Raw genomic sequence first — 15,740 nt, 5'->3', positions numbered from 1 at the left:
ATTATAGTTGACTGAGAGGCCTTGTGCAACAAACCTGCTTCCCCAAATTATCAGGCTTTTTGCAGTGAGGAAAGCAACAGGGCAGTGCATTGAAAATTGTGGAATTACACTTGCTTTGATGCAAGGTTGTGTAACTTCCCCCACAAACAAATCAGAATCCAGCGTTGTCTAATTTCCCTGCAAACCAACAGTGTTGTCTAATTTCCCTGCTCAATGAACAGGTTGCCTGGAAGTGCCCCCTTCAGCTGTAGAAGGGAATAGCATGATGCAGCATCTGCTTCTGTGATTGGCAGGCAGCATGAAGCTTCCTGATTGGCCAAGCCTGGTATAAATTCCAGGAGTCAGCCCCTTGTGCTCTTTCCTGGTCAAGAGAACCTTCTCCCTGCAGCATTTCAGCCTCTGCAGTGAGTGGGAAGGCAGGCAGGTTTGGGTCATGGCTGCCTTCTCATTCAAACACTAGGAACTGCCTGCCATTGAGTCAGGCCATTGGCTCAGCTAGTTCAGTACTGTGTCTACAATGACCAGCAGAAGCACGCCATAGTTTCAGGCAGGGAACTTTCCCATCCCTATCTGGGAATCAAACCTAGGACCTTCCGCACGCAAAGCAGATCCTTTACCACTGAGCTGCGGCTCTGCTCTAGCCTTGACACAGCACTTCTGAAACCTTACACTCGTAGCACTTGCCCCAGCAATGAGGTGTATATATACACATACAGATGCACCTTCTCAATTTCAGAATGTCTCATGTTAATGCTTGGTCTGCCATGCACAGGTTCTCATTCTCCCGTGTACAAGGATCCCATGATTCTCGTGGGACCAGAGAACCTGACCTTAACTGTGCACCAGACTGCCATCCTGGAATGCATTGCAACCGGAAACCCCAGGCCTATCGTCTCCTGGAGTCGACTTGGTAAGTGACCAGAGGTTACCCTCGTGTCAGAATCCATACACAAGAAAGGAGAGCTTTGCTATTACTTCAGTGTGGGCAAAGTTACTGTATTTTTCGCTCTATAAGACACACTTTTCCCCTCCTAAAAAGTAAGGGGAAATGTGTGTGCATCTTATGGAGCGAATGCAGGCGGGAGGCTCTGCTCAGTGCTCCCTTTAAAGAGCGCGCGGAGCGTGTGTGCGGTTCTTGGGGGCTTTTCCCCAAGGAGGGAGAAGGACACTTCTCCCTCCTCGGGGAAAAGCCCCCAAGAGTCGCACACACGCTCCGCGCACTCTTTAAAGGGAGTGCGGCTCTTGGGGGAGCCTTCCTACTGCTGCCCAGGAGAGGCTGCGCGTGGCTATCCCATAAGCCAGGACAGCAAGCGGGATCGCCGGGCAGTGATTCCGCTTGATGTCCTGGCTTCTGCCTTAGCCGCATGCAGCCTCTTCCGGGCAGGGGGAGCCTTCATCCCCCTGCCCAGGAGAGGCTGTGTGTGGCTATCCCATAAGCCAGGACAGCAAGAGGCTATCCCAGAAGCCAGATCCCTCTTGCTGTTCTGGCTTCTGGGATTCAGAATGGTTTTTTTCTTGTTCTCCTCCTCCAAAAACTAGGTGCGTCTTATGGTCTGGTGCGTCTTATACAACGAAAAATACGGTACATACAGCATATTGTAGTTGCTACTAGGTAGGAATTTGGTTTGAGGGTATGAAGACCCTTGTGAGCTGGAAGAAGTTTCTAGTTTTGCGTGTAAAGCTGGTAGCATTGGAAGGGACCCAGAGGGTCATCTAGTTCAACCCCCTGCAATGCTTTTGTCTTCTGTTTCTTGTGGTTTCTTCACACCCGCTTTTCTATGTCGCTGAAATGCAGGCTGCGTACCTGTAATACAGTTAAAGCACGTTGCTTCCCCCGTGGAATCCTGGGAAATGTAGTTTACCGTTCACACAGGCATACAATTCTGAGCACCCTTAATAAACCACAGTTCCCTGGATTCTTTGAGGAAAGCCACGTTCCTTAAACATAGCATAAACATGTTCCTCGGAGCCAGCAGGATCAGATGTTCCTTGGCTCTCCATAGGAGAGTAAATTCACCCTTTCATTTTCAGTGCTAAAGCTCTCTCTGCTAGTTAATGAGATTCTAGCTCCTAATCCCTCACGGCTGGTTGGTGAGCTATGGAGGCCCTGCTGATCCCAGGACTGCTGGAGGAGAGTGGGGTCACTGCCTCTGTCAACCATAGCCAAGCTAGAAGCTTTAAACACACACACACACACACACACACACACACACACACACACACACACCAGGCCACATTAATGTGCTCTGTTTGTTGTGGTTTGCTGCCCTGACCACAGCAATGCAGCTTGCTTTAAATACCTTTTGCCACCTTGACTGCACCATACAAATATGAAACACCTTCTTTCTCTACAACTGCATTTTTAAAAAATTATTATGATGTATATATCTGGAGTTGAGAGAAGGAACTGCTGCAAAAGTTGTGAGAGGCAGATTGAAATTATTAAATGGACAGCATTTTTGAAGGATGCTATGAATTGCAAAAAGAACTTAGTAAAGATGGAACCAGTAGTTAGGTTTCCGGGAAAGGTCTTCTTTTTTTCCCAGCCTGAGGGGTGCAATCTCCCATGGGCAACCTCCCAGGAGCCACATTTATATTAGTTTAATATGAAAGAAAAATCTCCAAGAGGTGTATGAAACCCAGTATATAAAACCAGCCATATAAACTGTGGTTTTTTTTATGTTGTATTAATAAGCAATATAGAAGTGTTCATTCTCACATCGTTCTAATAATAGGTAAAAGCGTCCAGTGTGACCAAATTCAGTGGTCACGGTAAACCTGGGCATATAACTACACCTTTAAAATACAGGCAATGACCAATTTATGTGCGTCCAATGGATGTGCAACCGCGCATGCCTGGGTTGCGGCAATCCGGAAGTGGTCGGAAAAGGGGGGTGGAATGGGGGCGGGGCAAAGGGGGGTGGAGTGGGTTTGTGCTCCTCTTGGGAAAAGAGGAGGATTATGTGGCCTTGTGAAAACTGCAAAGTTTGGGAGAAGTATATAAAAAGTGAAAAACTGTTTATGCCTGAAGTACCTCGATGATTTGAAGATTGGTATTGTTGGCAAAAGCTGTCTTTAAACAGTATTTATTGGAACTTAAATTTGTGCCTTTATTATATTTGTTTGTTTATCTTGAATCAGGAAGAATGTTACATACTTGCTGAGATTTGTAAATATGAGTAATTCTCATATCTCAACAGCATAACTTATTGTGCACTCTTATCTTGTTGTTCACGTGCCATTAGAATAAAATTTATTAATGATTTAAAAAAACCACAACTGAAGTTGAAAGCTAAAATATGTTCAGGGCTGTCTCGAAAGAGAGTTTGGGTTTGACATAAGGGAAGCATATCTCCTCATCCCATTTCTGGTTCCTTAGAGTGAGCCTGGTTGTTCTAGGGGAAATGGTGCCTTATAGATTAAGAGAGAGAGAGAGAGAGTTCCAGGCTCCTTCACACCGTAAATACCAGACAGACCCAGGGTGTAATTTGCTCTTGTATTTCTCCAACCCAGATGGCCGACCGATTGGCGTTGAAGGAATTCAGGTCCTTGGGACAGGAAACCTGATGATCTCTGACCTCACTGTGCAGCATTCTGGGATATATGTGTGCGCAGCCAATAAGCCTGGCACGAGGGTGAGGCGGACAGCCCAAGGAAGGTTGGTGGTGCAAGGTAAGCCAGTCAGGATTGGGATCCCTCAATTGCTAAGACACCAAATGGCTGTTTTCACAAGTGAAGCAAAGTGTAAATGGTGCCCTTGGATTTCCTTCAGCTAGAACAGAAGAGTGACATTGACTAGCATGTATACTCAGTTTTTTAAAAATGGTTTCTTTCACTTCCTATACTTCATTAGCAACATTTTACAAGTAGCGCATTTCAAGTTAAGAGTGTTCCTGCCGTCACATGAGGAAATGTCCAGTGTCTACTTCCTCATCATGAATGGATTTTTCATTTTTAAAAATAGTATAACTGTGTCCTGGAAATTCCCTCTTCTGATCACCTAAACAGGGTTGCAGCTGAAAATGTGGTGATAGTAACAAGGGAGTGATGAGGGAGCCTAAATGTATTTATTATTTTTGTTTGGTTGAAAATATCATTTATATACCACTTATTAATCCTCAAAACCTCTAAGTAGTTTTGCACAAAATTTTAAAACCTACATTATAAAATAAAACTACACAGTAAAATTCATGCCAAATTTACATGTCTGGGTAGGCTTGCTTTAAAGAAATGTTTGTGGCAGGTGGTGAAAAAAAAAGGCAGTGAATGTGCCTCCAGTGCAATTGGGCAGGGAGTTCCAACATTCACGGGGTGCCACAGTGAAAGATTGTTTGCTTGCAAGTGCAAGAGCAAACATTATGTGGCACTTGAAAAATGCTGGTTCCACAGACCAAAGCAGTTAAGTGGGCAAGGCGATCCTTCAAGCAAACTGTTCCCAAGCTGTTATATACTAAGAGTAACACCTTGAATTTCACCTAGTAACAAATCAGTGGCCAGTTCAACTCTCTGAACAGAAGTCTAACACGCTGACAGGGCCTCACTTTTGTCAGCAATCGTGTTGCAGCATTCGGCACTGACTGCAATTTCAGGACCAAGAGCTGGGCATCTTGCCCCATCCCTTAAACCTACAAGATTTGACTTGGCCAAATACCTTCAACAGTCTGGCATTGTTCTGTACTCTTTGACCAGAGAGCACTGAGGTTGATGTTCTGCAGAGCAATTGGATAGAAAAGGACAACCCAAATGATCGAGGGGAGGGAACGATATCGCTATGAAGAAAGCTTGCAGCATTTGGTGCTTTTTAGGTTCAAGAAAAGGCAAATGAGGCATGACAGAATTTGTTTTTTAAAATCTTGCATGGCATGAAGAAAGCAGAGATAGAAAAGTTTTTCTCCCTCTCTCATAACGCTAGAACTCAGTCAGGGGCATCTAATGTTGGAAGATTCAGGACAGAATCTCAGATTAACTCAGATTAGACAAATTCATAGAGGAGAAAGGTACCAATGGCTACTGGCCATGATGACTGTTCTCTACCTCCACATTTAGAGCCAGTAATGTTTCTGAATACCAGTTTCTGGAAACCTCAGCAGGGGGAATACGCTACAGTGCTCAAATCCTGTTTGCAGCTTTCCGGCTGGCCACTGTGAGAACAGGAGGCTGGACTAGATGGGCTTTTCTTATATTCTTCATGCTGCCTGCCCTTACCTCCTTCCTTCTCCCTATGTAAAGGGGCTAGAAGCTTACTTTTTCCCTTTTGTTTTGGGGAAGGGAAAAAGAAGAAAAGGAAGCTGAAAACTTAGTGAGAGAGCTCAGTTCCATGCTCTCCTGTAGCTGAAGTCCTGCGACTAAACCCCTCTGCTGTGCACCAGGGAAATGTGGGGGCTTTTCTCTCCCCCCCCCCCACCGAAGGCAAAATCCTCCTAACGGCAGACCTGAAAAGCCATTTTTAATGACCTTGGCCAATGCTGCCCCAAAAGGAGTTTCTCAAATGTTTGCTGTGCGTCCAGTCTCCATGGTGAAGTTTTTGCACAGAGAACACCTTTTCTAGGGTTTGAGCAGGGGGGGGGGTTGGGAGAGAAAAGGGGAGCAACACAGCTGGCAGCGCAGAGTTTGAATGCTGTTAATCCTTTCCCTGATTATGAGCCCTCGGCTTCGCCTTTGAAGTAGCCCGTTTCCAGCAGCCCGCATTCTCATCAGCTCCCCTCGTTAACTGCTCGGTTTGATGAGCCTCTGAATCTCAAATTATCTCTCTCCCACCTGAGCGGCCTAATTGGCCATTTTCACAGGGATAGCCAGGCAAGAGGTTTTTTTCCCCTTTGGGGCAATGGGGAAGGAGATCTCTTTCTGCTAACATCCTTGCCTCCAAACGACATTGTTATAGCCCCCGTTATAGCCAGCCCCATTGGCCCAAAAGACCCCCTTCCTTGGGCACCAGTAACTTGGTGCCATCCTGTGTGCGTTCGCAAATGATTCCTCCAAACAACCAGCCCCAAGTCAGTTGCGGCCTGGAAAGAAAACAAGCAGAGGAACAAACAGAGAGCACATGACATGTGCAGAAGGCCTGGCAGGGCTGGGAACAACCCCTCTCTGAAAGCCAGGAAAGATGCCGCCACTGTAGATCCACTGTTGAGCCAAATTCCCTTGGGAGGAAGAGCAGGATACAGATTTAATATATAAGCAGTTCTATTTTTCTAGAAAAAGAGGTGCTGGAACGCACCATGAATGCCTCCCATAGTTCTCTTATCAATGGCACCCACCTGAGAGGGGCTGGAACCCCGTATAGAAGTAAACAAAAACAATTTGACCCAAGGGCCCCATTTCCACCTGGGCAACTTTCTGGGGCCCACATGCCCGCAATGGGTGAGGCCAGAGCCAAAATTGGATGGAGCAATTCCTGTCAATTTCACCTTTGTATGGTAGGCTGGTTTCCATTCATATTTGCACACACCTCTAAGAACAGCCCTGGTGGATCTGGCCAACGGCCCATCTAAGCCAGCATCCTGCTCACGCAGCTGCAGACCAGATGCTTCTGGGAAGCTCACAAGTTGGAAATGGGTGCAACAGCACTCTGCCCACCTGCATGTTGCCTCTGAAGTAGAGGTAAGCCTAGCCATTGTGGTTAGTAGCCATTGATTGGCTTGTTCCACACAGATTTGTCTAATCCTCTTTGAAAGCTCCTCTCTATCCTCCCATCTAGGGAAGGGTAAAGGTAAAGGGACCCCTGACCAACTCTGGGGTTGTGGTGCTCATCTCGCTTTATTGGCCGAGGGAGCCGGTGTACAGCTTCCGGGTCATGTGGTGTCAGGGAACTGCCATCTGAGACGCAGGAGGTGAAAGGGCTCACAGAGGGTGAGAGAGACCATTCAGCTGAGGAGGGGACCAGCAGGGGGAGAAGTGGAGTTCCAAGGGAAAGTGAATCGGAGGGAGGGCTCAGAGACACTTCAAGCGAAAATAGTGGGGAGGTTTCAAGACCTCCTGTAGGGACACCCACTCCTCGCCGGAAACTGTCACGCCGAGAGTCCAGAAGACGCGTTTCCGTTAAGGAGCTTTTATGCTGGAAGAAGTTCCGTAAACGCCCACTGTCCGATACAACGAGCGACTGATGGAGCCATGCTTAAGGAGCTCCGTCAGAGACAGAGGTTTGTGGACTTAGCCAAACTCTGAGGGACTAGGATTTTACGCACAAGCAGCTCACCATCCCATCACATGTGGCCAGCATGACTAAGCTGCTTCTGGCGAACCAGAGTGGTACCTATTTATCTACTTGCACTTTGAGGTGCTTTCGAACTGCTAGGTTGGCAGGAGCAAGGACCGAGCAACGGGAGTTCACTCTGTCGCAGAGATTTGAACCGCTGACCTTCTGATCGGCAAGTCCTAGGCTCTGTGGTTTAACCCATAGTGCCACCTGCGTCCCTTCAGGACAGGTAGAAGAAAGGAATTCTTCATGCCGCACATAGGTAAACTATGGAACTCACTTCCACGGGTAAGGCATCACAAAAATTCTAGGACAAAATTCCAGCCAGGCAAAGACACTGAAGGAGAGGGTGCAAAACAGAGACAGAGAGCCTTGGAGGGTACATCCAGTCCCCGGGCCTGAGGTTCCTCATCCCCTATGAAGACAAGCCTGAGCTTGCATGGGTTGACATAATATGAGGCAGCTCCCCACGTCCCTTCGAGAGTTAAGCTGCATGCACACCATACATTTAAAGCACATGGCTTCCCGCAAAGAATCCTGGGAACTGTAGTTTGTTGAGGAGCTGGGAATTGTGGGTCTGTGATAACTACAGCAGTTCCCAAGAGCCTTTGAGGGAAGGCATGTACTTTAGGTGTGTGTGTGTGTGTGTGTGTGTGTGTGCAGCTGCAGTCTTGCTCCTTGCGGTTGACCAGGTGAGCGAAAGGTCAGCCATCCTCTGTCTGCAACACAGCTCTCAAAGCAGTTGGGCTGGAGGAGCCATTATGCAACGAAAGAAGCAGAGTGTGAGGAGGAGGAGGAATGGCTGCTGCTGACAGAGGATGACCCGTTCAGCAGCCTTGATGTTAGAGTGTCCTCCTCCTCCTCCTTCACCCTTTCCCAGACACTCAGAATAATTTATTTCTGCAGCAGCGAGTGGGCTGCTGATTTGAAGGCACCACAGGGTCTGGGGCATACCCATCTGCTGGTTTTCGTCAGCTCACACACTACGTTCTCAGGAAGACACAAACGGCATCCTGAAAGCAAAAGGTGTTAAACAAAATGCTTGTTAATAACTCATGCCGCAAGTGGGCCGGTTGAAGATTTGGAGCAGTAAATCAGGGAGTGTCTGGAACATATTCAGAAGCCGCTGGCGTAATGCAAAAGCCTCAGGATTGCAGAGAAGTGGGAGAGAGTGAGGAAAGAAAGAAAGAAAGAAAGAAAGAAAGAAAGAAAGAAAGAAAGAAAGAAAGAAAGAGGAGAAGGGCCTTGCATGCAGGAGGTCTCAGGTTCAATTCCTATCGTCTCCAGTTAAGGCTTGAAATGTCCCCTACCTGAAAAACCTCAGAGAGTCACTGCCAGTCAGTGTGGGCAGTACTGAGCTATGTGTGGCACATACTTCCATGTTCCTATGAAGGGCTGGGGGTCTCAAACAAAGAATCCCTCCCCTGTTCTTGTTGCAGTAGCTGCTGCTTTCTGTACCCACAGAAAATCTCTCGTTCCAGTTGTTAGCTACTTATTGTGATCCACTCATTCTCTTCCTTGCATCAAATGATACCAGACTCCTTCTACACTTTCAGTAAGCTTAGGTGCTTCCTTTGCAAAATTGGCATTCTTTCCTAAATTATAAAGAATTGTTCTTTTGACAGTAGCACACAACTAGCCTGGCAAAGGAGTTCATTCATTCATTCATTCCATTTGAATCTTGCCCATCCAACTAAGGCTACAACTATACCATACATTTAAAGTGCTATGATACCGCTTTAAGCCGTCATGGCTCCCTGCAAAGAATCCTGGGAGATGTAGTTTGCCAAGGGTGCTGAGAGTGGTTTGGAATCCTCTATTGCCCGCTCAGAGCTACAATGTCCAGAGTTCCCAGGGAAGGTTTGATTGTTAAAGCACCTTCAAAATGCTTATTTATTCCAAGCAATCTTTTAAGCCAACTTAACACAGTGGTATTATAATCAAGTTCAGTTGGGGGCGGGGGGACAGGAACATCTCCCTGTACTAAATGTTAAACCAACTTCTTCTGTCTCCCTTCTCTGACCCTCTCAGAGAGTCCTTTTGATCTCCTTCCTTTGATCCCTGCAGCAGACAAGTTTCCTATATTCCTCTCGGTTCTCTGACCTCAGATGTTGGGAGTCTCATTTTCATCCCTTGTCGCAAATGAACAAGCTCCGTATAGGAGAATGGTTAACAACTTAAGACATACAACGACAAAATGAAGAGGGTGTTTCTTTTTGAGGCAGGGAGAAAGAAGAACAGATTGCAAAGAAACAGGGATCCCTCCCAGCCACCCATCCTTTCTGTTGTTTCCAATTAGCCATTTGGTGTCATAAGAGACCGGACAGGCTGGTGAATATCCAGATGGGCACCAGCATCCTCTGACTGAAGCAGAGGGGGGTGGGCAGAAATGCTGGTCCTCCACAAGTATGCTGATACCTTCCTCTTGTTTCCCAGTTGCCCCTTTTTGTCTACAGTGCCATGAGCCCTCTAGGGAGGCCAAATGTAAAAGAAGGCAAGGCTCCTGAGCCTTTAGTAGCTGGGTAGAAGAAGGGGTTGTTGTTGTTGTTTTTTGAGAGGTGTACTTTGCACAACTAACTCTACCTGCTGAAATTCCCTTTTCTGCACACCACTAGCTGGACCCACTACATCACTCCCTGCCTGAGTTAATAGGAGGGATGGTGCTGGTTCTAAATTCACTTCCTTCTGCTCTGGGGATTACAGGACTGGGCATTCCTTTCCAGATCATGCCATTCATTCATTGGTAATTTCGTTCATATAATGCTTTCCCACAAATGGTGAAAATGGGTTGCAATAGAGAAAAAGGGGAACGCTTCTCAAAATCAGCCATCACAAGAACACACTGTTTTTGTGTGTGTGGCCACTGTCTATTTCCCCACTGAGTGCTCCAGGTCATTGGTGGAAGAGCCAAGACTGGCTGGAAGTCATGCTGTGCCAGTCCAACTATATAACCCTCTAGCTCTTTATGCAGCTTTCTATGTGTGTGTATTTGAAGGCACAATGTTCTTCGTAAACGGAGGCCAATGCAGGCCCCTCCCAGGGCACTTAGGGCCTGGCATCTTCCTGGGCATCATGGTGATGCCAGTTCCAGCAGCTCCCATTCATTTATCTGGGTCTAGCACAGGAAAACATTAACCTCTGCAATAAGCTTAGTTTTCTGCCTCCCCCACTCCTAGATAGATAGATAGATAGATGATATAGATAGATGACAGACAGAAGACAGATAGATAGATAGTTGATAGATAGATGATAGAAATGGAGCCCATGTTTTCCTTTGTCTTTGCAGCTCCTGCAGAATTTGTACAGCACCCGCAGTCTATTTCCAGGCCCGTGGGGACCACCGCCATCTTTACCTGCTTGGCACAGGGGGAACCTCCTCCACAGATAACGTGGCTGAAGAACGGGCAGATTTTAGAACCTACGGACCACATTAAGCTAAAGAACAACAACAGGTAAATCGCTTATGCGTAGATCTTAAGATTCTCTGGGTGGGGGACACCAAGCAGACTCAATGGGCCAGGTCCAGTGTTCTCTTGTCCTAGGGAACGGGTGAATACCTCCTTCTTCCAACAGGCTTCTGGGAACTGACTTCTTTTAAAGAAAGGGCTGGTGCTGTGCTGTTTTTATTGTAATTATCTGTATGTTTTTAATATACCCATTATTATTATTATTATTATTATTATTATTATTATTATTATGCTTTGCAGCTCTGACCTACCCGAAACCCGTTTACTGGCCTAAAAGCTCAGTCTGCCTCACCCCCAGCAGCAAACCCAGGAGTGTAAGGGCTGGCTATGATAACCCTTGCGGGTACAGTGGTACCTCGGGTTACATACGCTTCAGGTTACAGACTCCGCTAACCTGGAAATAGTACCTCGGGTTAAGAACTTTGCTTCAGGATGAGAACAGAAATCGTGCAGCGGCGGCAGCGGGAGGCCCCATTAGCTAAAGTGGTGCTTCAGATTAAGAACAGTTTCAGGTTAAGAACGGACCTCCGGAACGAATTAAGCTCTTAACCCGAGGTACCACTGTACAGGCACTCTCTACATGCTCAGAAGCCCTTTAATTTAGTAGCACTTCACCATATGGCTGGCAGAACTTATGTTTTCAGTCAATGTCCTCTGTACCTCAGAGGAAACTCCACATGCTTGTAGGCCCAACAGGACCCCAGAGGAGCTTTGGATCATGACAACAATTATTATTATTATTTTCTTGAAGCTCATACACATCTGTTAATATACTTAACGCTGTTATATCACGTTAAGGAGATTATATGAAGCTACAGGGTTTATCCCTCCAGCTCTGTTATTTCTCTCTGTATTGTTGCCTGTTATTTCCATAGAAACCGAAACCCACTGACCAGTAATTTTCACACTAGGCTCACCCAGGCCTGCTATTTCCACCACACAAATACCACTCTGTACTACGGCATGAAAATGTGGTTCTTTGGTCTTTTTTTGCTTTCCCTGGCGAGATAAGAGGCCTGGATTCAGAGAAAGTCGGTCACAAGGACACTTATTACCTCAAAGTGCAGGGAAGGGAGGTCAATTTGACCCACAGTTGGGAAGCAAACCGTTAAACCCCTGTTGGAAAACGGTTCTGCAAAAACCAGTGCCATTCATTGCAGCTTCCAGCATAGATTAATGCAATTTCCCCCAAACTGGTACCCTCCAGGTTTTTTGTACTGCAACTCCTTGCAGGTGCATGCTGCAGAGAAAGAGATGACAGAAAAATTTGTTGCCAGTTTATTTCTGGGTCCAAGTCAAGGTGCTCATGCTAGTATTTGTTGTTGTTGTTTAGTCGTTTAGTTGTGTCCGACTCTTCGTGACCCCATGGACCAAAGCACGCCAGGCACTCCTGTCTTCCACTGCTTCCCGCAGCTTGGTCAAACTCATGCTGGTAGCTTCGAGAACACCGTCCAACCATCTCGTCCTCTATCGTCCCCTTCTCGTTGTGCCCTCCATCTTTCTCAACATCAGGGTCTTTTCCAGGGAGTCTTCTCTTCTCATGAGGTGGCCAAAGTATTGGAGCCTCAGCTTCAGGATCTGTCCTTCCAGTGAGCACTCAGGGCTGATTTCCTTAAGAATGGATAAGTTTGATCTTCTTGCAGTCCATGGGACTCTCAAGAGTCTCCTCCAGCACCATAATTCAAAAGCATCAATTCTTTGGCCATCAGCCTCATAAATGACTCAGGTGTACTCAAGGAAGCCAGTGTAACAAGTCCTGCTAGTGCAATGGGACTTCTGCCCTCTCTTCCATGGATGAGCTAGAATTTGAACCCAAGTCTGTCCACTCCTGTTCTTGACACCGTAACCACTATGCAGCATAACAAAGTTCTGTTTCTTTCAGACAGTGCTGGAGCACATTGTAGGTCCCCATGTCTATTCAAGAAGAGCTTATAGGTCTCTTGTAACTCCTCCCCCACCCCCACCCCGTGGTGAACTGGGAAAACACCGTGGAAAACACCCAGCAGTCCTTTGCGGGATTGAGTTGTTGCAATACATAAGCATTATCTTTTCATGGAGGAGTGCCTTAAATATATTTCCAAGAGACACTTTGGTTTTGCAGAATGCAATTTGAAAATGACTGGCATAAGAAAATAGGAGGAGTCTGCTGGATCAGGCCCATCTAGTCCAGCATCCTGTTTTCACAATTTGTCCACTCCTCTTTTAAAGCCACAGAAAGGTAGCCGTGTTGGTCTGCCATAGTCAAAACAAAATTTTTTTTTCCCCTTCCAGTAGCACCTTAAAGACCAACTAAGTTAGTTCTTGGTATGAGCTTTCGTGTGCATGCACACTTCTTCAGATACACTGAAGATACTTCTTCAGATATCTGAAGAAGTGTGCATGCACACGAAAGCTCATACCAAGAACTAACTTAGTTGGTCCTTAAGGTGCTACTGGAAGGGGGAAAATTTTTTTTTTCCTTTTAAAGCCATCCATGTTTGTGGCCACCATTGCCTCCTGTGGGAACAAGCTCCATTGTTTAGCTATGTGCGGCCTAAAGAAGGTCTTCCTTTTGATTTGTCCAGAATCCTCCATCATTCAGCTTCATTGGATGTCCCCAAGTCTGAGAGCTATGAGAGAGGTTGAGTGTTATGAGAAAGGGAGCAAACCTTTCCTCTACCCACTTTCTCCATACCAAAAAGGGCCTAGATGAACCAAGCGTTTTTACTAGGATGTGGGTGGCGCTGTGGTCAAAACCACTGAGCCTCTTGGGCTTCTCGATTGGAAGGTCAGCGGTTCAAATCCCCACGATGGAGTGAGCTCCTGTTGCTCTGTCCCAGCTCCTGCTAACTTAGCAGTTCAAAAGCATGCCAGTGCAAGTAGATAAATAGGTACCGCTGTGGCGGGAAGGGAAACGGCATTTCCATGCGCTCTGGTTTCGGCCACGGTGTTCCATTGCACCAGAAGAGGTTTAGTCATGCTGTCCACATGACCCGGAAAGCTGTCTGCAGACAAAAGCTGACTCCCTCGGCCTGAAAGCGAGATGAGCGCCACAACCCCATAGTAACCTTTGACTGGACTTAACCATCCAGGGGTCCTTTACCTTTACCATTTTTTATATATACTAGGGGTAAGTTTCCTACAACCAATACTTCCATGTTCTTGGTGATTCCCAAACCCTTTTATACTATATTTGAGGTGCTGGATGTTATTGGAAAGGAGGAGTTGCAGAAAGAAGCCAGGTTTCCTGGGATGCTTTCCACATCCTTTCTCCCCCCCCCCAGTCTCTCTCTCCCTCTCCCCCAAATCCCTTTGTTTCATGCTTGTGTGCATGACTAAATGGTATAGCCCCGTTCGTTCCAAGCAGAATCAGTTTGCATAGTGGCCTTCGGATGTGCACTTGAGGGGGGGCGGTATTTGTCACTGTAATGATGGGATCTCTTATCTTGCAGTTAATGAGTCCAGCTAAACTGCAGCCTGAGTCTCTTAATTAGATTACATGCTTTCCCCTACTGAAAATTTCATTGGATTAAAACTCATCATATAGTAATAAAAAGCCTGAATGCCCCTGAAGGATTTTCCTTTTTTTTGGTTGTTGATTAGAAGAGGGCAGGGGAAAGAGCAATGAAAATTCGGGGGAAGTAATCTACCCCAGATTGAACTGTTTACTAATTAATTGGCAGTATTATCTAAATGATCTCCTCCTCACTTGTTGGATAACACATAGAAGAAAATAAAGCTAAATGAAAAGTGTTGGGTCACAGGCAATGGCTTTCCTTTTCCATGGACACTTCCCAAAATTCTAACTGGAGCTTTCCCCATAATTACTATAAGAATATAAGGAGAGCCCACATGAATGACATACTGTAAGCCTACCCAGTCCAGAATCCCTTTCCCACAATGGCCAACCAGATGGCCCAATGGGAAACCCACAACTAGAACTCTGAGCGCAACAGTGCTCTCATGTGAGCCAGGAAGCTTCCAGCTTCTATATAATTCTGAGCACCATCTCACTCCCAAACTCCAGCCTTCCTGACCTGGGGGAAAGGGAGGGTTTCTCCATGAGAGAAAGAACAAGGAAGCCCACAGACTTCCAACTGTAGTTGGCCTCTCCAGCGCCCTAGACAGCAAGCCCATTGACCAAGGATGATGGGGAAAGTTTGTTTGTTTTTTTGGAACAAGAGGTTCAGAGCAGCCTTCTGCAATGTGTTAACCTGCCAGAGTTGCGGATGACAACTCGCACCAGCTTCAGCCAGCATGGCCGTGAGCTTGTATGGGGTGTGAGGTGAGAAAATGTAATAGAATGAAGGTGCATTGCTTTACTTTGGCCTGCTCTGTCTGTGTGTGTCTCTGCTTGGAGCGGTGATGGTGAGTCATCTGCAGGGAAGAAATAAATTATCTTAAAGGGTCTATATTGCCAAGATGCATTTACCACAACGGCATGTAGCGGAGGCCAACCATCTTGATCCAAAGATAGCTCCTGATATTGATTTTTGTGTGTGTGTGTTCCTTGTATTTACAAAATGGTAATTAAGTGGGTATTATTTATTAATTCTGCCAAAAAGCAACACTGAGCCCTGGCCAAGGACTTGCTCTCCTCCATAAACTAGCATCTTATGAACAACTCTTCCGCATCCCCACCTCTCCTCTATTAACTCTCTGCTTCCCCAGTCATCGTAATGTTCACTGGTCGCTTCTTGAATGTCTTTCTTTGAGATCACTCAGCACCAGAGGCAACACACCTGATGGAAGTTGTCGTCCATCAACACCTGGAGGGCACCACATTATATCTTGCTGCTTTAGCCATCATGGTCCATGCTGCTGTAATCAAAGGGTGGGCAGTCACTAGCCTTCCAGATATTACTGGACCCAAAATGCCATCAGTCACAGCCAGCTTGGCCAGTGGACAGCAATGATGGGAGTTTACCAACCCCTGGAGGACACCAAGCTGATTCCCCTGACTTTAGGTGGAAAAGGGCGCAAAGGATCATCTAGTCCAACCCCTTGCAAAGCAAGAGTAGGATTAGCATTGGGTACAACCTATGGCATCGTGGCTCTGCCAGGCATGGCAATGAAGAAGAAGAAGAAGAGTTTGGATT

At 46.5% G+C, this 15,740-nt stretch overlaps 1 protein-coding gene across 2 annotated transcripts in view; it reads left to right on the top strand.

Moving 5' to 3' along the window:
• IGDCC3 (immunoglobulin superfamily DCC subclass member 3) overlaps positions 1-15,740 on the top strand; it is a 106,155-nt gene that overhangs the window by 70,832 nt on the left and 19,583 nt on the right. For both annotated transcript variants that reach the window (XM_053364688.1, XM_053364687.1), the window contains 3 exons: positions 773-910; positions 3,514-3,672; positions 10,482-10,647. In XM_053364688.1, coding sequence (XP_053220663.1) covers positions 773-910; positions 3,514-3,672; positions 10,482-10,647 — 463 coding nt within the window. The remainder of the gene's footprint in view (positions 1-772; positions 911-3,513; positions 3,673-10,481; positions 10,648-15,740) is intronic.

Source organism: Podarcis raffonei, chromosome 14 (genome assembly GCF_027172205.1).
Source record: "Podarcis raffonei isolate rPodRaf1 chromosome 14, rPodRaf1.pri, whole genome shotgun sequence".
Classification (NCBI taxonomy): domain Eukaryota; kingdom Metazoa; phylum Chordata; class Lepidosauria; order Squamata; family Lacertidae; genus Podarcis; species Podarcis raffonei.
The sequence above is the reverse complement of the archived record's forward strand: the minus strand, read 5'-3'. Positions and strand labels throughout refer to the sequence as shown.